Source organism: Canis aureus, chromosome 14 (genome assembly GCF_053574225.1).
Source record: "Canis aureus isolate CA01 chromosome 14, VMU_Caureus_v.1.0, whole genome shotgun sequence".
NCBI lineage: Eukaryota > Metazoa > Chordata > Mammalia > Carnivora > Canidae > Canis > Canis aureus.
In genome coordinates, this window is record NC_135624.1 from 47,861,696 (window position 1) to 47,887,436 (window position 25,741).

Here is a 25,741-nt window from a genome sequence, read left to right on the forward strand (position 1 = left end):
ACACCATGTAAAAATGAAGGCAGAGCTCAGGTGATGGTTCTATACACCAAGTAATGTCAAAGATGTCAAGAAAGGAGGTGAGAGGCACGGAACAGGTTCTTCCTCCCAGCTCTCTGAAGGAATCCACCTGCCACCACCCTGGTCTCAGACATCTAGCCACCATAACTGTGTGGCAATAATTTTTGTTGTTTCAGCCATCTAGTTTGGGATACTTTGTTAGGGCTGCCTTTGCAAACACACTGCAAAAGCAAACATGACATAAAAGAAAAATAAGGCAACAAAGCATTAATAGACCACAGTCAAGGGTCTTTCTTCCTGAAATCTGCTCCTTTTAATTATTTTAAAAATACAACCTAATCCCAGTTAGGTACCTGGCAGGAACTGATTTTCAGACTAGGGGGAAGAACAAATGACAGTCTGGGATGGATAAGCAATAATTCTTTTTTTTTTTTAAGATTTATTTTTATTTATTTATGATAGACATAGAGAGAGAGAGAGAGAGAGAGAGAGAGAGAGACAGGCAGAGGGAGAAGCAGGCTCCATGCTGGGAGCCCGACGTGGGACTCGATCCCGGGACTCCAGGATCGCGCCCTGGGCCAAAGGCAGGCGCGAAACCGCTGAGCCACCCGGGGATCCCCGGATAAGCAATAATTCTAACCACTTCTAGAAAAATAAGTTGGAAGTACATGTACTAATGATAATAGCCTAAAACTGATGGTTTTATAAATGATTTTATAAATTATACCATCTTGGCTAGGAAAGGAAGCTAATAACTTTCCATTTATCCAGGCTTTATTTTAGTTGAAAATTTTAAAGGAGAAGAAATTTATTTCCATGGTGAGAATCAAATTGTAGTTTAGATTTTCATTGTATAGTACTGAACTAAATGCCTGGTGATCTATGTAATCATATGAATGGTTTGTGGTGTTCAGGTCCTGACTAGAGCGTGTGTAGGAAAGATGGACAGGGAAGTGAAGAAGTTCAAACATTAATGACAGTGATTGGCAGGATTTTTTTACACCTGTCTTGAATATTTACTTATAAATATTTGAAATTTTTTAAATAATGGCTATGAACAAAAGTCATGAATTACAGATTTGCAGGCAGATAGATTCCCACTTCAGTTTTTAGCCATGTGAATAGTCTGTTTTCTTTTTGATAAAATAAACCTATCATTTATAAAACCATTATGGAACATAACAGAATCAGATACATAGACCCCCACACATACAGCCAACTGATTTTTTAAGCAAAAAGCTAAGCTACTTGGAAAGAATTATCTTGTCATAAAATGGATAAATGGTGCTAGAACAATTGGATGTCAATATGTAAAAACAAAACAAAAAATTAAACAAAACAAAATCAACTCATACTTCAACCATATACAAAATTAACTCAAAATGGACCTCGGACCTAAAATTAAACCCTAAAACTGCAATATGGGAGAAAACCTTTGTGGTCCTGGGTTAGGCAAGGCTTAATATAAGAAAAGCACAATTTATGAAAGAACAAATTGATAAATCAGACTTAATCAAAATTAAAAAGTTTTTAAAGACAGTTAAGAGAATGAAAAGGCAAATCATCGACTAAGAGATAATATTCACAGAGCATATATCTGATAAAATATCTGCAACCAAAACATATTTTTAAAATACATTAGGGCACCTGGCAGCACAGTTGGTTAAGTTGACAACTCTTGGTTTTGGGTGAGGTCATGATCTCATGGGTTGTGGGATGGAGCCCCAGTTTGGGCTCTGTGCTCAGCACAGAATCTGCTTAAGACTCTCTCTCTCTCTCTCTCTCTCTCTCTCTCATCTCTCTGCCCTTCTCTACCCCACCTCCCTTTCTTTCTCTCTCTCTCTCAAATAAATAAGATCTTTAAAATATATATATATATAAATATATCTCAAAAAAATATATACCTTTAAAACTCAATCAGAACACAACCTCCCTCCTCCCCACCCCCCCAATAAAGAACACAACCCCATATAAAAAATGAGAGAAAAAGATTTCAAAAGACATACTGCCAAAGAAAATATATGGACAGCAAATAAAAGACATGAAAAGATGCTCAAAATCATTAGTCATTATGGGAATGCAAATTAAAAAACCACAGTCAGACACCACACCACAGTTAGTACAATGGCTAAGACAACTGGCTAAAGCAGGAGGTGGTGAGGTTGTGGACAAACCAGAACTCTCATATATAGCTCCTTGGAATGCAAGATGGTACAACAACTTTGGAACATAGTTTGACAATTTCTTTAATAAACACATACCTACCATTCAGTCCACCAATTCCAGTGCTACACATTTGCCCAAAGGAAATAAAAGCATATGCCCCATACACAGAGTTGCTCATAAATCTTCAGAGCAGCTTTATTTCTAACAGCCAAAAACTGGAAACAACCCAATGTCCAAAAACAGGTGAACATGTAGGGTATCTATATAATGAAATATTACTGAAAAAAGGAAAAACCCACTGATATATTCCACAACATACTTGGAACTCAAGATAATTAAGTAGAGTAAAAGAAGCCAAAAGATGGTTTTGTACTGTAAAATTCCATTGATATAAAATTCTAGGAAAACCAAAACTAAGGTAGGGTGACAGAAGATTGACAGTTGCACTATCCAAAGATGGGGTGAATGGAAGGGGGGGCGGATTAAAAAAATAAAAGGAAACTTTTAGGGTGTGACAGATATATACATCATACATCATCTTTTTTTTTTTTTTTTTTTAAAGAGAGGGAGTGGGGAGAGGGGAAGAGAAAATGTTAAGCAGGCTCCATGCCCAGCGCAGAGCCAAGCATAGGGCTCAATCTCACAACCCTGAGATTAAATCTTGCCTTACCTGAGTCAAAATCAAGAGTCAGATGCTTAACCAACTAACCCAGTCAGGTGCTCCAGATATGCACATCATCTTGACTGTGGTGATGGTTTCCCTGATGCATACATATGTCAACACTGTATACTTGATGCATAGTCACTACATGTCAATTTTACCTCAACTTTAAAAAAATGAAATAATGATATATATGAAAAGAATATTTATGCAGCAGAGTGTAGCATACTGAAAGTTGAGTAGCAGATCACATATACAGAATGACTGAGTTGGATTTAAGACAAAAAAAAAGTGGGGAAAAAACCTGGCATCTAAGTATTATAAGATCTCTTAATCCTATTTATAGTAGGCTGTTACTAGTAACTGCAAAATTATTTTCAGATAACACACTGCTTTTATACCAGGAGAGGCTTTTATAAATTGGCTTCCCTAGAAGTTAGTGCAATCGTATTTATAGTAACCCTATTTCTAAATAATTTAGAATAGATGTTTGGACAAATATGATGATGAACATCAACAGCAACTACAGAAATGAACATTTAAAATCGAAACAGTTCTGTAAATTCCAAGGTACTTGTTACAGTACTTTTCATCAGAGGCTATTAAAATGGCTACCACATTGCAGGAAGCTAAAGTCCTGAGTAAACGTGGCATGTTGCCCTGAGCTACTTCGGGAAGCCATTACCTAGAGGCATAACCTAGACTCAAGGTTGCAAATTCTCTGCCCTCCTAACAGACTCCGGATTTTAAGGGCCTGGGCCTACTCTTTTAATGACAAAACTAATCAATGCTCTACTGGCATTTGGCTAATAACCATTTTCCCTGAATCCATGTTACATTCAAAGTTTTCCACTTAGGAGTCTATGAAATTACCAGAAAGTAAGAATATTTCACGTGGCAACTTCTTCAGCAAAAAAGTACTTTTAACACATTAATACAAAAATTAAAATATACTTACAGCAGCGACAGGGATAAGGATCTCCACAAATAAACCAGCAAGTGCATGTTTTATGTCTTTATCTTTTACTTCCAAGAAATACTGAGCACATTCCTTGAAGGAGAAAGAGGTATACATTAGGTTAACAAGAGAGGAAGATTTAAAGAAATTTGAAGATCATGATGATTTTGTAAATACTGTCCTTTTACCAAAAAGCTAAGGTCAAAACATGCTCAAATTAAAAAAGAAAGTTAATTCACGCTTGTTATGACTTAACTAACACTCAGAGAAAGGAATTGATAATGATGTCATTAATTTATACACATTTTGTTTCTTTTAAAAAGTCACGAAGAGCAAGAATAACTACTGTTAGGCTAATTCTAAACCCTGCGATAGAGAAGATAGATCACCTGCATGAACTGAAACGATGCTTCAAAATCTTCTACAGGATACATTTTTACTCGAAAAAATTTCATTCCCATTATTAAGCTGATGATGCTTTGTACGACATGTGGACTTTGCTCCTTTTGCCGTAGTTCTTTCAACTCTGTCACAAACTTCTTCCTCACAGCCTGAAACCTTTAATATATGTGAGTACATAATATATGAATTCAAAACACTAATTTCGAAAAATAAAAATAAAAAATAAACACTAATTTCCCGTATGATATTCAAGGTGGAAATCTAAAGATATTTTACCTAAACATCATCTCTTTTATCTGGCCTCATTAAAATTGCCAGAAAAGCAGAGAGAAAAACAAAGTTATTTGTTATTCTAAATCTGCTGTTCATTTATTTTAAAATGGGAAGCTCCATAAGGAGAGAAAATAAGATTTCTTTATTCCTATAATAGCATCAATGCAGCTCCATTATCATTTAATAAAGATCATAATACAACCAAATAAACCACCTATAAAACATCCCCCTGTAAATCAGATAGTGTCTCTAATTTTTAAGGCTGCTTTTTATATAATCCGTAATTTGAGTTATATGGAGAACACATTAGGGACTACAAATTTGTTAAAAGACATGAACCAATCAATTTTAGACTACCGTCACTTCAAATTAATTTCTCCTTACACTGGAGAAAAACCTGAAGGAAAGGAATCTGAGGACATGGTTTCATATAATGTGAATAAGCTAAAGAACTGAAATGCTTTCAAATGTAAGCACCATCCTGGATTCAAATGACCACAACTGATAAGGTGACTAGGTTTTTTTCTCTGCTTATGTTGCAAACCTAACAGGTTAATAACCAATAATACTTAATTTCCTCTGTCTATATAATATGAAATAGCTTAAGTATTTTACTATTAATGTTACTTGGCAAAACCAGTTCCTAAAAGTTAAAATGACAAATGAAGCATATTTTCCAATTATCACTGACTATAGAAGGGAAAAAAAAATAGTACATATTCATGAAATACGGATACATGACAGGAAATACTACTTATCCACTTCTATTTGAGTCTTGGAGTGTATAATACCATTTTCCATGAATGTATTCTTTTGCATTTGATAAAGAAAATATATTAGATTAAAAAATCTTCCCATTGCAATAACACTAGACTCCAAGGGTTTTTCTCCTTTATTAAATTCCTCATAATAATTATTAGTCACTATAATCATAGGAACTAAACATTCACAAGAATTGTACTTTGCTTCTTAGAATGATGGTTCGAGACAATTCAATGAGTTTAGCTCCTAATGAACAACACCCTTATGAAGTAATCTATTATCTCCTTTTTCTTTTTTGGGATCTCTTCTACCTACCCAAAACTCTGTTTGGTGCTAAAACAAATAAGATAATTAGGAGGAAGACACTGAGTTGCTACCCCAGAAATGAAAGTACTCAACTAGAAAGTATTAAAAGTCATTATTAGCTCTGTAGAGTTCTAAAGAAAGAAAAAAATGACTTAAAATAAAAAGGCACTTCTTATAGAAGAGTTAAAAATAAGCATAAGGTAATGTCTTTGGCTATTCCTGGTCATTTCCAACTTCCTCAATTCAGATATTTATGGAAAACCCCAAATAAATGAAAAGTTGTGAAATTAATGTATGGATGTAACTTTAAAATCCCCTAAGGAATAAAGCAGCTAAGTAATAAAAGGTGGAGTAGACTTCAAAATAACTATGAAAAAGAAATAGATCTAAAATGGTGTCTACGATATTAGCAATGAAGCATTCTAAAATACAAACTGAGGTCAGTGATTTATAACACTTACTTTGATTGGGCAAGAACCCCTATCACCTCCGCATATAAATCTGCAATAATATGCACATTCCCAGTGTTGGTTCCTGAATATCTAAAACAACAAGAGAACAAATGTATTATCAATTTTTTTTCTATAAACTCTCCCTAATAAATCTGAAAATTTCTTATTAGGATGTTACACAGCTTTTTTTTTCCTCTGATGATTCATTGATAGGACAATAAAATCCATATGAATTTTCTTCTATCTCTGGATTTTACTTTGTCATGAGATTTAACCTTCTAATTCTTATAAATCCAATCAATAGTTTTAAGAATTATTTCAATAAAATCTTTCCTATGGGGGCACCTGGCCACCTCAGTCAGTACAGCATGGGGCTCTTGATCTCAGGGTCATGACTTCAAGCCCCAAATTGGGCACGGAGCCTAAAAAACAAAACATAACACCTTTCCTACAAGCATTCTGTGTGGATTAAGAAAAAAAAAAAAAAAAAGATAAGTGCTCTGACTCTTTTAAAAACAAATGATCAATGAGGGTTTGAATTATATTTAAACAGTCTAAACCTGTAGAGAAAATCAATAATCCCCAACTAGGATTTTACTTACCCTTCCTTATGTTTAAAGTGCTTAAAAGCTAAGTTTAGAACTTCGTGGACTAAGGGATCGGGCACAGGATGAACGGGAATCTAGAACAACAACAACAAAAAAATCAAGTCAGCAAGAGCTAAGTAGGTTACAAATCTTTTCTGAGTATTCTCCACATTTCAACTAATTAAATCAATAAGCAGTTTTCATTTCCATGATGTGATCTATTACCATTTAGTCAACCTTCCCTTTTTCTAAGGATGTTATATTTTCCCTGAGAATTCAGTTACCCATCTAATTTAATAAGCTCTAAATTTAAGAACGTTAAGCTTCATAGTCACAAATCCTTGAACTATGGCCCAGAAAGGGGAAAAAGTAGCAGTTGTTGCTGATGTGACTGTCATTGTTACCGTCGGGAAATTAAGACAATGCCCACATGTACTTCTCTGTAGCACTTGATAGGCTGAGCCAGCCACACATTCCATTAGTCTGATTTTCTATCCTAAATAGTAGGCCAAAACGACACCAACTTTTCCAACAATTTAAAACTATTTGTGAAAAAATAAAAGAGTAAAACTATTTGTGGCCTTATTCATGTTAGAAATTTGTCATTTAAATATTTTTGTTTTGTTGAGTTCTTCAAAAATTATAAGCTACCTACTAATATGGGAAACAAATCAAAATTTTTAAGCCAGAAAGTAAAATCCTTGCCCCTTCCCCCTTTTATAATCACTATTAATAGCTTGGTATATATCCTTCCAGATTTTTTCCTACATGCACCCACACATACCTTATTTTTCTTAACAGGATGATTCATATTTCTTTCGTTTTCTTTTCTTTTTTTTTTTTTTTTTTAGGATTTTATTTATTCATGAGAGAGAGACAAAGAGAAAGAGAGGCAGAGACACAGGCAGAGGGAGAAGCAGGCTCCAAGCAGGCCCGATGTGGGACTCGATCCCAGGACTCCAGGATCACGCCCTGAGTCTAAGGCAGGCGCTAAACCACTGAGCCAACCAAGGGTCCCTGATTTATCTTTCCATGTCAGTACTTAGAGCTCCTCCTTTCTTTTCAACGGCTGTATAATACTCAGTGTATTAAAATGTATTTAATGAGCTTCCTATTGACAAACATTTTATTCCAGATTTTCAATAACCAATATAATGTTATACAATAAGTACCTTGTATACTTAATGTCATATACTTGCATAGTCCAAAAGGACAATGGGAAAGAGTCCAAAAGGAGGAACTGATGGATCAGAGATTATACAAGTCACCACTGATAAGTAATCAAGTTCTATATATGTGTAGGTCTGTTTCTGAGCTCACTATTCTATCAACTTTTATATGTTGGTACTGAAATCATACAGTCTTCATTATTACACTATCTGAATAAGTTCTGATGTCTGGCCCTGAAAGTCCCCCTTATTTTCCTTCAGAGAGAGCATAGCCATTTCTGGCTCACTGTTCCTCCATATTCAACTTTGAAGGTACACAAAAACCATCAGGATTTTTATTGGAGTAGCAATCAATCAATAGATCAATTTGGGGATAACTGTGCTCTTTCACATTTACATGGAGTATCTTTTCACTTCTTTGAAGGCTTTTGGCTAGGCTTTATAATTTTCTGTTTTTGTCCTTTGTTGTGCTTATTCTTAATAAACATGAAGAGATGCTTGATTTAATTCGTTATAAGGAGAATGAAAATATACCTATTCAATGGGGAAAAGTCAAGTCTGATAATACCAAATAGTAGAAAAAATGTAAGTGAATGATGTTTCAGAGACATTGCTGGTGTGAGTTCAATTTTTTATAAAGCCCACAACCTAATGAAGCAGATCAAAGTATGCCGCCACAAAATATGGCACTTTGGCATGAGAATTATTTTGAGCTGAAGGCAGCTGAGAAATAGCAGGTGCAGGCAAAGCTCTTCACCCTCCCCCTTTCTGCCTCTAAAAGCAGTCTTTTCTCCTCTTTCCCATACCAAGAAAAGGGCAACTGTTATCATCAGAAAGTTGACAATAAGGTAGGTCTGCACAAAGCTTACTAAACAGCCCTTATCTCCCATTAGTTTCCCCCATATATTTTCCTCCCCCCAGTTTACTACCCTTTGCCACTTTTCCTTTTCTTTGTCTTGTCACTTCACAATGTATTGCTCTTTGTTAAATTTTAGGGTCTAACCATTCTTTTGTGTCTTCGACTTCTTTTCCAAGAAGGCCTCCATGTGCCTTTGCAATAAACCTTTTCTCCTGTTAATGTGAGCTCCAGCAGCTTAATTTGCAGGGCTCCAGGAATGAATTTAAGAGGGTGGAGCTCCGATACACTAGCAATTATATGCGTTAAGAAAATAATAACGTATAGCTATACATTTCATGGATTAATCCCTGCAACATACTGTTGAGTGAAAAAGTAAGTCCCAGAGGAAAAATATACAGTAGGATACAATTTTTTTTTTTTTAGGAAATTCAAAGATGAGAAAAACTTACTATTCAAACATATATGAAAACATTTTTAAAAGAGAATAACATAAAAATCAGTATAATGGTAAGAGGATAGAAAGGGAGTAAACTAGGAGAGATTTACATAATTAGGCGTAAGCTATAGGTATTTTGGGGCCTCACAGGTAACCATTATATTGTAAACAAAAACACAGGTAGCCACATAGACACCAGTGATAACAGTGTATCTTGAACCAGGATCATGATTTATCCCATTCTGTGGCCCTGAAGTCCAATTAAAACAAAACAGACAGGAATTCCACACTTCCTTAAAATTTGTAACAATATACAGTAGAGAACATCTTATCAATAGGATAAAATTGTAATAGAGATTTATCAAGAAAGTGACAAACTCAACTAGGGAAAAGAATAACAGGAAACTATTTAGAGATGGTCAGAGAATGTTTCTTGAGGGTTTCATAAAGGAGAGATTTTTATTTAAAATAAAGATATTTTTTACAAAGGTAAATCAGGAATCTATCAGTGGGGAGCTGAATTTAGTTCTGCATAATGATCAGGAGCTGGTTCAAACCTAGTAAATAGGAGAGAGCCATTAGAAACAGTAACTACAATTACATTGTAATGAGGGACAAGACATACGAGAAATCCAGTAAGTAACTACTCATTGGACTGGTACTCAGCTCAATGAGAAAGTGACTAAACTTGCACAACACAGAGGAGAATCCTAGGACCATTTTTAAAATGCTGTCCGAGCAGAGGGAGGCAGGCAGCTAACACAGCTTCAAAAGGCTCATGGTGAACTTCTACTCCAGGATGGAAGGCTAGAGCTTTATCTTGGCTAGGCATATTGATATTTGCTGTTGACCAGAGGAGGATGAGAGAGAGCATTCATCTCAGATTTCCTGGAAACCGAGACCATCCTCAAGGCCTGCACCCGGAATCCAATTTGAAGAAAATGTGCTCCATCACAAAATCAAATAGGGATTAGGTGAGGAAACAACTGTAATCCAAATGCTACTTTTCTTAGTTCTCAGTGAACCTGGTACTAGTAGTAGCCTGATGATATAGGAAAGAAGTTTATTCATCTGTTCAGAGAAGCAGCGATTTGAAGAGCCCACGTTAATAAACTGCACAGAAACGGAATTTACTCTGCTTAGTAAGGTTCGAGAATTCAGACCCCACAAGAATAATCTTAACCTTTGTCCCACACACTGGAAGACTGAATTTTAAACCCAAAATTTCTTTAGCAATTAGAAATACTTAACTATGAATTTTATGCTTGACTGTATAATTACAGAAAGCTTCTCAATCTTTTATAGGCAGACACATCCTCATAAAAGTATAACATCATGTTTTATTCATATAGGAATTTCAGAATATTGGCTGATCAATTAAGCAGAGGCATGACCATCTTTTACTTGGTACCCTGAACACCTTTTTGGGACAATAATGTTATTCCATATTAATAAGGAACTCAAAAGAGTATCCCCCAAAGCGCTCCTTGTATATACATCAATATGATGAGTTTATTATAAGTGAACTATATTCAAACCTTTATACAATAAATAAAAATGTTTTCTTCACTACAATGAAAAAGTGTAGAAAGACCACAGATTTTGATTTATTTCAATCAAGCCAAAGTTTCTCTTTTTACTAGTTATATAACCTTGAGGAAGTTCTCACTTCCCACCTATAAAACAGACGACACACCGAAACCCTATAATCACTAGCCCCAAGACAATGAAAAATCGAGTATATTACAATTGGAGATGGATTCTTTTGTTCTCTCACCTTTTCTTTTTCTAAAGGGGACACCAAAGTTCTTATCTCCTGAGAATGTAGAGAACATGAAAGGACTAGAAAATATGGATGGAGATACTGAGGAGAAAGCTTGGTAGGAAAAATGGCAGGAAACAAGGGCCCATTGAGAAGCAAGGAGGGAGATATATTCCCCCAGCCTGATCTCCCCTCCACTGAGCCCATAAATAGGCCCTAAGGTAACAACAACAACAACAGTTACTATCATCAATGCTTCTGTCCTCTATATCCCACTCAGCCCTGTGGCTACCCACTGATGGTTAAATCGGAGCCTACATCTACCACCAGGGGATGACAAACTGGTCAGGAATAGGCTATACCTGGAGCCTGCAGCCTGCAGCCTGACTTCAAGAATCTATTCCAGAATTCATGGCGCTAATCATACAGGCTGGCCCCACACATTTCACTGACCTTGCAATAATAATGCAACACTGCATTTTATGTGATTTAATTGTTTATATTGCACTTACTGTGCTGTGTTGTGGTTTTACCATATTGATTTCTTCACAGGGATGTTTAATGTGCTCTAGGCTAGAGAGATGAAATGCAAGCTAACTTAAACCTAAACTCCTAAACTGTCTTATTAGGTCCAGCTATGTCTGAAGTCTAACAATGACAGGTAGGGCACTACGCCATGCTGTATACTCTTTATTACTACCCTACTGTTGTCACTGTCAACGCTTTTTATGTGTTTATGTGTCAGGCATTAGGTAGGTATTTTTGTAACACTTCATCTTACAAGGTAGATACTTGTTCCCTATTTTACAGATGAGGGAACTGAAGTTCAGAAGCTGATGTGTCCTTCTCTAGAACATACTGTATGCCCAGTTTCTGACATATAAAAATGCATTTAATAAAGGAAACAAATAAGAAAGCTTTCAATTTTATCATATGGTAGCCAGAAGAGAGACACAAATAGAAGTAAAAGAAGAAATATGTCTTATCCTTAATTTTTGGAAGGTAAAAGTAAAACTTCCAAACATTTTAAGAATGAACGTTATCAGGATGCACATTCTTAATATCCCTATTTTCCCCTTTATTTTCAATAATAGTAACAAAACTGAGAACACTCCCGAATTGAATCTCAGGAAATGGACGTGGAGCAGAATCCCATTTCGGCTTATAGATAAAAAGTTCTACTTTCAGGGAGTAATATCCCCACCTACAGTATCAAGACTTTTTCTAGTCTTGTCATCTGTGATTTTAGAAGCAGCTCTAATTCTACTTCAACATTCCAAAAGGCTATATACCTAGTAGACTCTAAAGAATACCCAGGGGTGCCCAGCTGGCTCAGAGGATCTCGACCTCAGGGTCGTGCATTCAAGCCCCACACCTTGCATATAGAGATTACTTTAAAAACTTAAAAAAAAAAAAAAGAATATTCAAGTTTTATTTCAAGGCCATTCCCAGCATCGCCTCCCAAACTTTATTTTTTTTTAAGATTTTATTTATTCATGAGAGACACAGAGAGAGAGGCAGAGACACAGGCAAAGGGAGAAGAAGGCTCCCTGTGGGCTCAATCCTAGGACCCCAGGATCACGATCTGAGCCAAAGGCAGATGCTCAACCAATGAGCATCTGAGCCAAAGGCAGATGCTCAACCAATGAGCCCCCTCACCTCCCAAACTTTAATGCTTTTATCACATCATGAAAGTGAAAAACAACAAAATCAGGTTAAGATATAGATATTGTGGAGTCAGTGAGGCTCATTCATTACCACACAGATCAGCTTTCAATGGAAAGGGGAATGAATACATTTAGCCTCAGAAAAATAACAAGTATTTGCATAAACCTTCAGGCAACTCATCTACATCTACTACACAAATGTTAAATCTGAAAATACTAAGGATGTACTTACTCCACCTTCTGATACTTCACAATAGCAGTAGTAAAACTAAGCCAAGAGCTGGAAGTGGCTCACAAAACCAAGTTTCCCAATCTTATTTGTTTCAATGAGTAAATGTTTGACTAAAATTTACTTGAAAAGAAAATGGTTTCAAACTTTCTAAATGTTTATGTTACTGTTTAAACATGCTTTTACATGAATTTGAAAGCCTTTGGTATTAACATGCTAAAATCTGTGTTGGCCATGACCCTCAAATTATGTTGGACTTTCTTGGGGGGAAAAAAAAAAAGTCCTCCATCATCTTGAATTAATTTTGTTCCTACAGTGAATCACACTAATTTCATCACATTTATACAAACTCAATTCTTTGTCCAATTTGTTATGATCAAAACTTTAGTTTTCCAAGATGCTGGTCACCTAATTTTGTGTCACTGATTTTACCAATATTTTTATTAACAGGAGAAACTTGGAGTAAAAGAGTGAAACTTTAGTTTTCCAAGATGCTGGTCACCTAATTTTGTGTCACTGATTTTACCAATATTTTTATTAACAGGAGAAACTTGGAGTAAAAGAGTGAACTAGCTTTATGATCATCAGCAAATCACTAAATTAAGTACATTTCTTCATCTGCAAAATGAAAATAACAGATAACATTTATGGAGCACTTTCCATGTCCCAAGCATTACTGTATTTAATGCTCACGATTCTACAAAAATAGATACTATTATCATCCCTCTCTTACAGAGGAGGAAAGAAGTGATGGATAATAACTCACCCAAGTTACACAGCAAGACAATGGCAGAGCTAGGATGAAAACACTTGCCCTGGCTGTCTCTTAGTTTTATTACAATGACCAGCTGATACAAAGGATATAGAGACTTTATGCATCATGAAGAGTTCTAAACATGGATGAAAGACATGAAAAATTATTCAAGACAAAAAAATTGTAGTATATGAGGTCAAGGACTAAACCATAAGGAATATTTACTCCTCCCTAAGACTGACCCAATCATGTATCAATACTTTAGTACTCCTGGGACTGTCCATCTCATCAAAATAAAACTGAGTCATGTTTTAATATGTGTCTTTTATGTGGGGCAAAAGTAAAAGTCCTATTAAATTCAAGATATATTACATTGATTAGTCTCTGGATCTATTAAACTCTACATCACTTTGTCATGGTAGAAAATTGGTCATGATATTTTAGAAAGTTCTATTGATTTTTACTTCATTTTCTCTGGTTTTATTAGTTTTGAAGAAGCTAAAAAGACTTCCCTTTTACTGGAGGGGGAAAAAAACCTTATGTAAGATCTTTAATAAATAAAGCATCTCTGTGTTCTTTGGGATAGATTTTATTCTTTCATAGGTGCATTTGAGTGAAAGTATGAGGATAATGGTAAAGAGAGAAAACAGGAAGTGGAAAGGCCACTGTAGGCTGGAACAATACGGTGACAGAACCAAAAACAAAAATTAGCTATTAAAGCTGTTTTATTTCTTCCCCCCCCCCCCCCCCCACACTTTAAGAGTCCAGGTGAAAGTGGATCTGAAGGGATTTTGTGGAATGGACTTGAAAAACGAGTCCAATGGAAATTTATAGATCTTATGGTTTTCTCCACCAGAAGAGCTATCTGGATTATTTTTGAGAGGAGGAGGAAGGAAGGAGGATAAAGAGGATGGGGAAAGGTAAAGGACAGGGAAGAGGAAGGGGAAGAGGAGAGAGAAAAACTTATATAGGGTTGTCTGTGCACAGAAGCTCTGAAATTGCAATGAGGAGCAACTTTCAGAGGAAACACTGATTGGCAAGTGAAAGAATGTGGGGGGTGGGGGGGCACCATGGAACCAGATCAGAGAGGGAGAGAGACCTGAATGTCTAAGGCAATTTATAATCTCTCCTGCTAAAAAAAGAAACCCTGTATTTAATTAAGCAAAGAAGTGCAGATGGTGGTTACCAAACCACTCACATAATCTACATCAGCAGACAGGAGATGCAAGAGGTCAACCACAAGGAGTCCTAGGCAAAGTCCAGTCATGGTCAACGGCGGCTCTGGTCCTAAATTCTTCTATCCCTAACTACTCGGGCCTCAGGGTCTCTGGATACCAGCAAAACTGATGTCACAGAAAGCAAACCTGGCTTGTTAGCACAACTCTCAGAGGAATTTTCTTTCATACACCTAAAGAAAGACCTTTATGAAAGGTACCAATTAATTTAAATGATTTTCACCTTTGATTAACTCATTCATCTGTTTTTCATTTTTCAAATTTTTGTGGATTTTAATGATTTTTCACATATATTATAAAAACATGCAAAGTATAAATACATAATTCAAATAATTTAGCCTCTGTCAAAAAAAATAGACTATCAATTAACTTTTACATCTTACATTTGTTTTCATATTATATATTCTATTCCATTTTGTGTAACAAAAACAAAACCCCTGTCCAAACATGTTATATATGCAGAATATGATTTTTTTTTGTTCTTTTAGGTTTCCTACCTTTTTCAAAGCGTTACAATGTACATGGTTGGAAATATGTGGCTCATCTTTGAATGATAGGTAACTTTTTAAAGACTACAAACTATAAAGAAACACTTTCATGAATTTGAACAAAGTAGTTGATTTTAGTAAATAAAAAAAACAAAAATTGACACACTCCCTCCCCCCCCCAAAAAAAACTTTCAAAATGAGTTCAGGTATTTATATGTATACCTATACTAATTTTGAATAGTAAAAATATACATAATACCAGACATTATATGTTTATAGCTTTACTGCTTACGTTATTCAGATGTTAAACTCATGAGTGCAGTATGAGCACAATGCCATTATCCTAAAGGTCATTCAATAAACATAAAAAATGTATTATCCTGAGGTGTTTTCCCATTTACACTTGACAATTTGGTGCTACCCAGGTCAAACTGCCCCTCTTCCTTAATTGTAACTGTGCAATTATTACATGTCGGAATGTAGGCTTGATGGCTTCAGAAGAGAAATTCTTTGAAAGTAGACTAAAGTAGATGAATGACAGGCGGACTACATTCACAGCTAAAAGCCCAGATGTAACCCAAATTCTGTTCAGCTTACTTTTGCTAACAAGATCTCCTATCTTAGATGGCATGCAAAGGTAAAAAGAATAGGAAATGATAGGTAAAGGCCATGAAAGCCCCAGGCAACTGAAAGAAGTGCAGTTATATTGCAGAAATCTAGCTAATGTGGGCCAGAATTTAAGACATAACATCCTAAATAAGGTAAATGAAATGTGAAGGCAAAATAAGAATAAGAAACACAAACACTACAGACAAAAGAGCTTCTTACCTGCTTTAGGACTTCAACTAAAACTAAACAAAAAATGAAATCTACTGCTAAGTCTCTCCTTTCAAGAAGATAATCTCTTTCACGTTGCTGTTCATCCCTGAAACAAGAACCCCAAGTTAGGATTGCATTTAAGACCATGAATTTAAAAAAAAAAAAAAAGACCATGAATTTTAAAATAGCTTTTGGTTAACAGTTCGGTTACTTACGGAGTTCCTCAACTGTATGGTGTCCTATAGCAACTGTTAATACAAGTTGTTTTTAAATTATCCAATATATGTACACTCTCATTTTCTTTCTCTTGTTGTATATTTTATACAGTCTTTATAAACATGTCACTATTCTGACAGAAATTAAACCCATTCTAAAGGAATCGGTTAAGAAAAATGTTTTAGATTTTATTTAGAAAATCTAACATTGCTCCATATTTGATTAGTATTTTTTTAATTAAGAACCAAAACAAAAGTAATAACATTTCTGATGAAAATACAGTGCTGGGTAACTTTCTTCATTTATCTAAATTGAAATATCACAAGTGGCATCAATGAAAGTCCAATTCCAAACTATGGACCATCTCCCAAACACAGATAGAGGTTTTATGCAAAGCCAATACCTTCCTGGAAAATTTAAAGGAGGGGAAGACAAGTTCTGGGATTTGAGCACCAAGGATAGTCTGTCTCATGGTAACAATATAGGGTTTGGCAGTCCTCCTGTATACCAATTGTTTCTCTTCACAAACCATATGAATGGAACCTTCTTTAAATATTTTTCTTAACTTCTAGAATTATTAAAGGTCCTCACTGAACTACCGACACGGCACTCCTGAAATTCATTTTTGCATGATGACTATGCGCTTGATGAATACCGTGGAGTTCCATCTACCTTAACTGGTACCCTCCCTTGATTTACAGGTAAGTATGGACTATGCTTTCCCTTTATCATCAGTTTCATAACAAAAGTAATCAATATTTTTGCTTAGAAACCAAACAATAACTGTCTTCGGTTGAGAACAGTATCACCTCCTTCAATGAAAGTGTTTCCATTCTGGGTAGAAGAGTGGACAATGAGCTACTTACCCCTTAGACTTTGTGCTAGATCGAGGCCTGTACTCGTAGGATTCATCTTCAGTTCCATTCTGGCGTCTGTACCAGTCAAACAAGGTGCGAAGTAAGGAAGGGAGACAGTGCTCTGCTACTGAGCTCATAGAGCTTATCAACTGAAAACACAAGATATTACCAGAAGATAAAATACATGGTCGAAGTATCACACTCCTAATTCTACCAGCCATCATTTGGAAATGATTACTATTTCTAGGATAAACATGGCAGGATGAGCAACTGCTATTCAATTTAAGGCATTACTCAAACTATCTGAATTCTAGGTGAATATCAGACTCATTTCATGAAGGAAATCAGTGTTCCTATAGTGGCAGTAAGAGGCCCACCAGCTATCATTAGCAAGCAGTCTCTAAGATCACTCACTCTTCATCTGGAGGATCTCGAGAAAAAAAAAAAAAAAAAAAAACCAAACCAAAATAAAACCCCCCAAAAACAAAACTCTCCAAAGGAATTTCTGTATCTGATGCAACTCACTGCTCATAAAATTAATATCTTAAAGTATACAGTCAAACATGCTTCACTTTGTTTTTCTTAACTAAAAAGTGATGGGTTGCAGGAATACTCAAGGTCTTGTTCGGGTCCTGGATTATAGAAAGCGTCAGTTGATGAAGATAATTTGATACTTCCAGGAATTAAACATTTAATTTTCCTCATATTTTACATTCTTCATGTAAACTTCAAAATGTACTTCATCCAGGGAAACAGAAAAGAATAAAACAGTTTATTTGATTGCATAAACTTTTTCCCTTTTTCATTATCTCTGCCTTCCTTTAATCATGCTTTTATTTATAATTACCATAATTTGACAGGTAAATAGTTTTTAATATAGGAAATTAAAGTAAAAACAAGATTCTAATTTTATTTAACCAATTTTTCAAACTTATATTAACAATGAACAGTATTACTCAAAGGAAATCCTTTTAATATCTAAAGAAGAAAAAAATAATATACCATCTTCTGTTGTAGATATATACTAAAACAGTTTCTACCACATTTGGCTCTTTACTCTGGAAAAAAAATTGAACTATGGGGCATGACCATTTAAAGTTTTATTAATCGTTTACATAAAAAATGGAAATATTCCTTAAAATCACTGTTTAATAGAATTTCAAATTCTGATTATACATTTATTCATCATTAGTGGATTTAAGACCTGAATATCTTTCTTAAAAAAAAAAAGACCTGAATATCTTTAAAACAATATATTAACAAGTAAAGATTAATAATTAGTAATAATATCTTTTACAGTAACACTGAGATTTGAAGAGCCTTATATAAAGTATCTTAATATTGCTAACAGAGAACTAGCCTTTCTATCTATGGTTTCTTCTTAGGCCAGTGGCTACTCAGTAAGTGTATGCGTCAGAATCACCTCGGGAGTTATTGTAAAAAACAGATGCCAGAGCACTACTCTTAGTAATTCTGATTCAGAATTGGGCTAGAATCCAAAAACACAATATTTTGTTAAGTCTCTACCAGGTAATTCTAGCCAGTCACCTTTATCTAGTCAATTAGACTAATATGAACATTAATTTGTTTCCTATACATAATTATGAGAAAAGCAGTACAGGAAAACTAGATACCAATAGAGAGCTAATCTGGGTTATTGGTTTTTGCAAACAATCAATACATAATAAAAAAATTCTTTTTTTTTAAATAATTCTTGAATGAAATGAATTATGATAAAAATAAACTTGATCAAACATTTAATCTCAGCAAGAGGAAAGAATTAACGCTATAGGAATATCACACTCAATTTTAGATATTAATATTCTATTTTAAGGTTCTGATAGCCCCCACAAGAAAAAACAAAATGTTAAAAGGTAAAATATTATGGGGCGCCTGGGTGGCTCAGTCGATTAAGCATCTGACTCTTGATTTCAGCTCAGGTCACGATCTCAGGGTTGTGAGACCAAGTTCCATGTCAGGCTCCACATTGGGCATGGAGCCTGCTTAAGATTCTCTTCGGGGTACCTGGGTGGCTCAGTGGTTGAGCATCTGCCTTCAGCTCAGGGCATGATCCTGGGGTCCTGGGATTGAGTCCCATTTCAGGCTCCCTGCATGGGGCCTGCTTCTCCCTCTGCCAATGTCTCTGCTTCTCTGTCTGTGTCTCTCATGAATAAATAAATAAATCTTTAAAAAAAAAAATCTCTCTTCCTCTCCCTCTGCCCCTCACCCACCCTCTTCTCTCACTTAAAAAAAAAAAAAGGTAAATTATTATTCTGTTAAATTTGTATGATTGGTACACAAGGAAAGATTGAGGCATGTAATTGGAAACATTTTAAGAAAATTTCAAAGGGCACATAGATTACCAATGAAAAAAAGTTTTAAGATGCTAAATGAAGAGAAACCAATCAAGTTCACAGATCATTCCATGAACTATAAAGCTCACAGTTAATAGCTCCTTCAATTTACTCTGTTAAAAAACAACCAATTTCAGACAGAATCTAATGTGTAATGACAAAAAGAATCACAAACAAAATAATTTCTTAATATTGGATGTATTTGGACCAGATTTAGGATAAACATTTTCTTTTCAGGAAAAAAATATCCCTCCAAAATTGGCATACCTGGTCAAACTGAAGATCTTCACCTCTTTGAAGAGATCTAGACAATGGCTTCTCCTGTGGTTTAAAAAAAAAAAAAAAAAAGGCACATATACAAAATATTAGAAATCTTATATATGATAAGTAGATTCATTAATTGTTTTTGTTTTCATCTGTAATTAGGTTTGTTTTAAACATGGGTAAGACTCCCTCTTCCCCAGGGTCACACAACTAGGATTCAAGCCCCAGCAGTGTGGCTCCAGAGCCACAGCTCTCTCTCCATGATAACCTCCCAAAGAGTAATCACATGATTGGGGGTCAAGGCAGGAGGTGCCCACAGGGGACCGAAAACAAATGTTGGTGGATGATTCCTAGGTTTCCAGTTTGTGCATGGATGGATGGATAGTGGTACCATCCTTTGAAAGTGGGAACACAATGGGAAGACAAAGTTTGGGTGGAAGGATGTATTTTGGTCATGTTGAATTTGAAGTCCCTGTAAGCTACAAAAGAGAAGATGTTGACTAATAGGGGCTTGAAGAACATGGGACGGATTAGCCTGCAGATATACATTTGGAAGTCATTCGGTGTACAGAAAGTAATCAAGTTCATAAAACAAAGTCAATTAACTAAAAAGATGTAAGAAGAGGCCCTAGAAGTGAGTTTTGAAAAACTCAGTTAACATTTATGCACTCAACCACATGAGATATCAATGTTCCCTAAACTCTATCAATTTAATATGATCCATTTCTTAAAATAGAATGTTCATATGGAGAAATGATCAGGAATAATAAGAACTTACAACACTATAGATCACTATATCAGAAAAGAAAACACACACAAATACACATGGGAAAATAGTAAGGGTAGAAATTCAAACACTGAGGCAAAGTTTTAACAAACTGTGTGGGACAATTAGGTTTTCTTAAGGATAAATTAAATGGGCTCATTACCGCAGTGAATCCTAAATGTTTTAAAGACTTAAACATGAGAAATAAAAACACTAAAACACTAGAAGAAAAAGAAGTCCTGAAAGATGGTAGTTTTTTTTTTAACAAGCTCAGATCTTTTTAAATATGACACCAAATGCAAGAGCAAAACAAAAATATTAAATTCAACCACATAAAGAAAAAGTATATGCATAGTTAAAATAACACGAAAAAAGGAAGTCAAATGACAAAATAGGAAAAAAACCCAGATTTTTAAAAATTGAAACTCAATTTGCCAACATATAGTACAACACCCAATGCTCATCATATCACATGCTCTCATTAATACCTATTACCCAATTACCCCATCCTCCCCACTACCTCCCTTTCTGCAACTCTTTGTTTCCCAGATTTAGGAGTCTCTCATGGTTTGTCTCCCTCTCTAATTTTTCCTGTTTCCCTCCTTTCCCTTATAATCTCTTTCACTATTTCTTATAATCCACGTATGAGTGAAACCATATGATGATTGTCTTTCTCTGACTGACTTATTTCACTCAGCATAATATCCTCCAGTTCCAACCATGTCAATAAAAATGGTCAGTATTCATTCTTTCTGATGGCTGAGTAATGTTCCATTGTGTATCTCAGTTTTCTTTATCATTCATCTATCAAAGGACATTTCAGCTCCTTCCATGGTTTGGCTATTTTGGACATGCAATTTAGACTAAGGGCATAGTTTCCTTAATATACAAAGAGTTCCCACAGATCACTGGGGCAAAAATCAACAATCCAACAGGAAAACTATACAAAGAATCAATGGACAGTTCACAAAAAGAAAATGTTTAGAACTCATAAATGTCTGTTCATATACTTAACCTCACCCACAAGAGAAAGACAAGTTAAAAACACAAAGAAATACTACCTATCAGCCCTATAAAGTTCAAAAAGTCTGATAGCACAATGTGTCGGTGAGGTTACCTACTAAACAGAACTCTCGAATGATGCCAATGAAAAGTCAATAGGTAACAATGTCCTTAAAAAACTATTTGGCAATATTTGCCAAAATGTTGAAATGTATACATCCTTTGACCCAGGAAAAATTTCACTTATAAGTATTTGTCTTATATAGTCACAAATCTACAAAATGATGTTCATAAAAGAATATATGCTACAGGGATCCCTGGGTGGCGCAGCAGTTTAGCGCCTGCCTTTGGCCCAGGGCGCGATCCTGGAGACCCGGGATCGAATCCCACGTCGGGCTCCCGGGTGCATGGAGCCTGCTTCTCCCTCTGCCTGTGTCTCCGCCTCTCTCTCTCTCTCTCTCTGTGTGACTATCATAAAAAAAAAAAAAAAAAAAAAAAGAATATATGCTACAGCTTCATTTGCAAAAGCAAAATTAGAAATAAATAAAACCCTGTCTGTATTAATATACATCTATAGAATACCATAAAGACTTTTAAAAGAATGGTACAGTTCTGTACGTATTAACATGGAAAAATCGGCTATAATGAGTGCATAGCACACACACACACACACACACACACAAGCACGCACTTTTGAGTACATATAAAATACCTCTTTAAAAAAAATATGTGTTTGCAAGTGGGAAAAGAAACTATTTAGGAAGAGGAGAGGGTTGGGGGCTGAGAGTGGAAAGTTTTTACTACATAGATTTTTGTGCCATTTCAACTTGCACATCACAGAAGCCAAGGGAAAAGAGCACTACTGAAAGAAACAGTGTATTGACAGTGAAACACAATACTTTCATGAGGTGACCTTTCAGTGTGTGCTTCCTATTAATTTAAATGGCATCAGGAAGAGCTTCCAATTTAGTGTTGCGTCTTCCTTCAGCACACAACAGTAGTGGAATATTTTATTTTATTTTTTAACTTTCCATTTGTTCTGTTAATTTGTTTGATGAAAAAACACATACTGAGTTCCTACTATGAGCAAGCAAAAATTGTGAACCAACGAGGGCTCAAAGGACTTGTTATGGAAAGTACAGGTCCTTTACCCTTCAACCAATGGGTCTGGGGAACATCACTGATAGTAAATTCTCTCCACCCTCTCTCACCTGCATGTGCACTCCTTGCTATATGAAGAAATGACCCAGAAAGAGGTCAGCCCAGATCACTGTCTAAAGTTATACAGAAAAGTTGTCATGGGGTGGGGGTGAGGGGCACCTGAGTGGCTTAGTCAGTTAAACATCCCACTCTTGATTTCAGCTCAGGTCATGATCTGAAGGTGAGAAGACTGAGCCTCACGTTGGGCTCCCCCAGCTCTCTCTCTCTCTTTGGAAGGAAGGGAGGAAGGAAGGAAAGAAGAGGGAGGGAGGGAGGAGTCAGTCAGTCATTGGGCCATAAAGGGGTCTCCACTCAGTAGAAAACAAAGGGGTGAAGGAATGGGTTGTGATACTATGCTGCAATGGGCTGAGGGGTGGGGGAACAAAGAAAATCCTAGTCAGAAAGAAGTTTTGATGGGCACTGGCTACTGTGATGGTTAATTTTATATCACAGGCTACCCAGATATTTGGTCAAACATTTTCCGGGTGAGGATGTTTTGGGATGACATTAACATTTGAATTGGTAGACTGAGTAAAGCAGGTAGATGAAACTCCCTAATGTGGGTGGGCTTCATCTAATCAGTTGAAAGCCTGAGGAGAACCAAAAGGCTGACCCTTCCCAGAGTAAGAAGGAACTCCTCCCTGACTATACTGGGGCATCAGTCTAGCCCTACCTCTCTTTCCACGTCAAACTGAAACATGGTCTCTTCTCGAACTGGCTTGCATAATGGAACTTAACACCATTAGCTCTCCTGGGTCTACAACTTGCCCACTGCTGATCGTGGGACTTCTCAGCCTTGGGGATCATGTGAGCCAATTCCTTCTAATAAATCTCTTTTTATACACACATACACTATTGGTTCTCTGGAGAATCCTAACAACTAATAAAAACATCACTTCAGATTTTATTTCCTCTTTGATCCAAAGAAAGAATATGTCTGGGGCAGGGAGGGGGGAGTCCCACATTCACAAAAGACATTATAGAAGGGCATTAAATAAGCAATTTTAAAAAAGAAGCAACATCAACATCCCCCAACAATGGGGAATTTGGGTCAGAAAATCATCGTACAGCTACACATTAGAGTATTGTGTAGCCAGTAAAGTGATAGGTAGAACTAAATTTGTAGACTGAGAAAACATTTTCAATGTATTAATCAAATTAGAGAATGACTGATATAATACTCTTATAAAAGGATAAAATGTATATATGGTAGTATATACACATCGATACATTTACAGCTCTAGAAATATATTTACCACACACTAGTAATAAGAAACAGAATAAGAGGTTGTTTTGTGGTTGTACCATCAGCTTACTTTTATTTTCTGAGTTTTCTACAAAGAATGCAGATTACTTCCTCTCATTCTTAAACTTGAGGGTTATTCTTGAGTTTCCTGTGCTTGGTGGCATCCAGCAAATCCACTTAAGCTTAGAACAATGGATGGTACAACCATGAAGATTATGGCTACAGAACAGACATGTTTTAAAATATGAGAAAGAACAATGTAACTAAACAAAATCATGAATTGTGAAGAAGTGGTTTAATTTCCTCATTTTCAAATCTAGTTGTCACCAAACCTCCATGCATGCATGACAGCATATTTGCTTCTTTACACTTAACTTTAAAGATTTAAGAACTATTCTCTCTATAACAGAAGGCATTACCTGAATTCAGAAATTAAATCATTCTAGTTTCAGTTTTTGTTCTGTTTAATGCAAACACAATTTAACATAATTAGTTTAACTTAAAATAGCATACACAGCATGATCCCTTTCGTTAGTCTTCCTACTGCCTTGCCCTGCTCAAGACCCCAAATATACTCACCTAGCTTACCTATTGAATATAAGAGATGGCTGGAATTATGTTCATACAATGACTATTTGTTGAGATTTTTAGGATGATTTCCTAAACTGTTATGCTTTTTAATTAAACTTTAATATTAAATATGTATCAAAGAAAAAGGAATATCACCTTTCTATGAAAGAAACGAGAATTTAGAAATACATATATTTTCAAGCTTCTTTTTCCGGTAGAGTCCCATCTCCTTCTGTCATTCATTACTCATCTCTACGAAAACAAACCCACAAACGTATTTGCCACTGAAACGTAAAAACTGTCCAGTGAAACTTGTCTCCAACTAATTTAAGTGGGATCAGGAAAGCACCTGTGGCACTTTATTTTCTTAACAAGGATAGGTTTTTGGCATGTCTGTGGCACCTGGGCCCTCACAGGCTAAGCATACTTAGGTGATTATCTTGCAGAACAAGTTTTGTATTTCTAAAACCAAGATACACATCATTTACAATGCAAAATGATGATTCTACACAATATACATGTCCAATTAGCTCTAAAATTTAAGTAAAGCACAAAGTCCTGTAGCAAGTTCCACAGAACACTATTTCTAAAAGTTTGAAAAATAGGAAGCTAAATAAAGAACCTTTATTATCCTAATGTGAACTATAGATTTAAGATGAGAGGTTGGGGGGCACCTGGGTGGCTCAGTGGTTGGGCGTCTGTCTTTGGCTCAGGGCGTTATCCCAGGGTCCTGGGATGGAGTCCCGCAACAGGCTCCCTGCAGAGAGCCTGCTTCTCCCTCTGCCTAGGTCTCTGCCTCTCTCACTATGTTTATCATGAATAAATAAATCAAATCTAAAAAATGAGAAGTTGGAGGAGACAATAAGCAGCTTCGTGTCTCACTCATGTCAGCCCCTTTTACACTGTAAGTCTAAAAGTCTTCAGTGAGAGGCACCTGGGTGGCTCAGCAGTTGAGCACCTGCCTTTGGTCCAAGGTATGATCCTGGAGTCCCAGGATCGAGTCCCACATCAGGCTCTCTGCATAGAGTCTGCTTCTCCCTCTGCCTGTATTTCTGCCTCTCTCTCTTGGTCTCTCATGAATGAATAAATAAAATCTTAAAAAATAAAATAAAAGTCTTCAGTGATATTTTGAGGACTGCTGATCTAAGTGGTTTATGACTTGGAAAGCATGTTTATGCATTAGAGTAATGGCCAAGCAGAATCAAGAGCAATAAACTTTTCAAAAACACCTACATACTGTTTTATCTTTACATATTTTATTTC

At 35.8% G+C, this 25,741-nt stretch overlaps 1 protein-coding gene across 10 annotated transcripts in view; it reads right to left on the minus strand.

Moving 5' to 3' along the window:
• FRYL (FRY like transcription coactivator) overlaps positions 1-25,741 on the minus strand; it is a 191,273-nt gene that overhangs the window by 110,642 nt on the left and 54,890 nt on the right. For all 10 annotated transcript variants that reach the window (XM_077847955.1, XM_077847956.1, XM_077847951.1 and 7 more), the window contains 7 exons: positions 19,698-19,751; positions 17,086-17,225; positions 16,013-16,109; positions 6,601-6,680; positions 6,008-6,088; positions 4,193-4,361; positions 3,804-3,896 (listed from right to left, as the gene is read on the minus strand). In XM_077847955.1, coding sequence (XP_077704081.1) covers positions 3,804-3,896; positions 4,193-4,361; positions 6,008-6,088; positions 6,601-6,680; positions 16,013-16,109; positions 17,086-17,225; positions 19,698-19,751 — 714 coding nt within the window. The remainder of the gene's footprint in view (positions 1-3,803; positions 3,897-4,192; positions 4,362-6,007; positions 6,089-6,600; positions 6,681-16,012; positions 16,110-17,085; positions 17,226-19,697; positions 19,752-25,741) is intronic.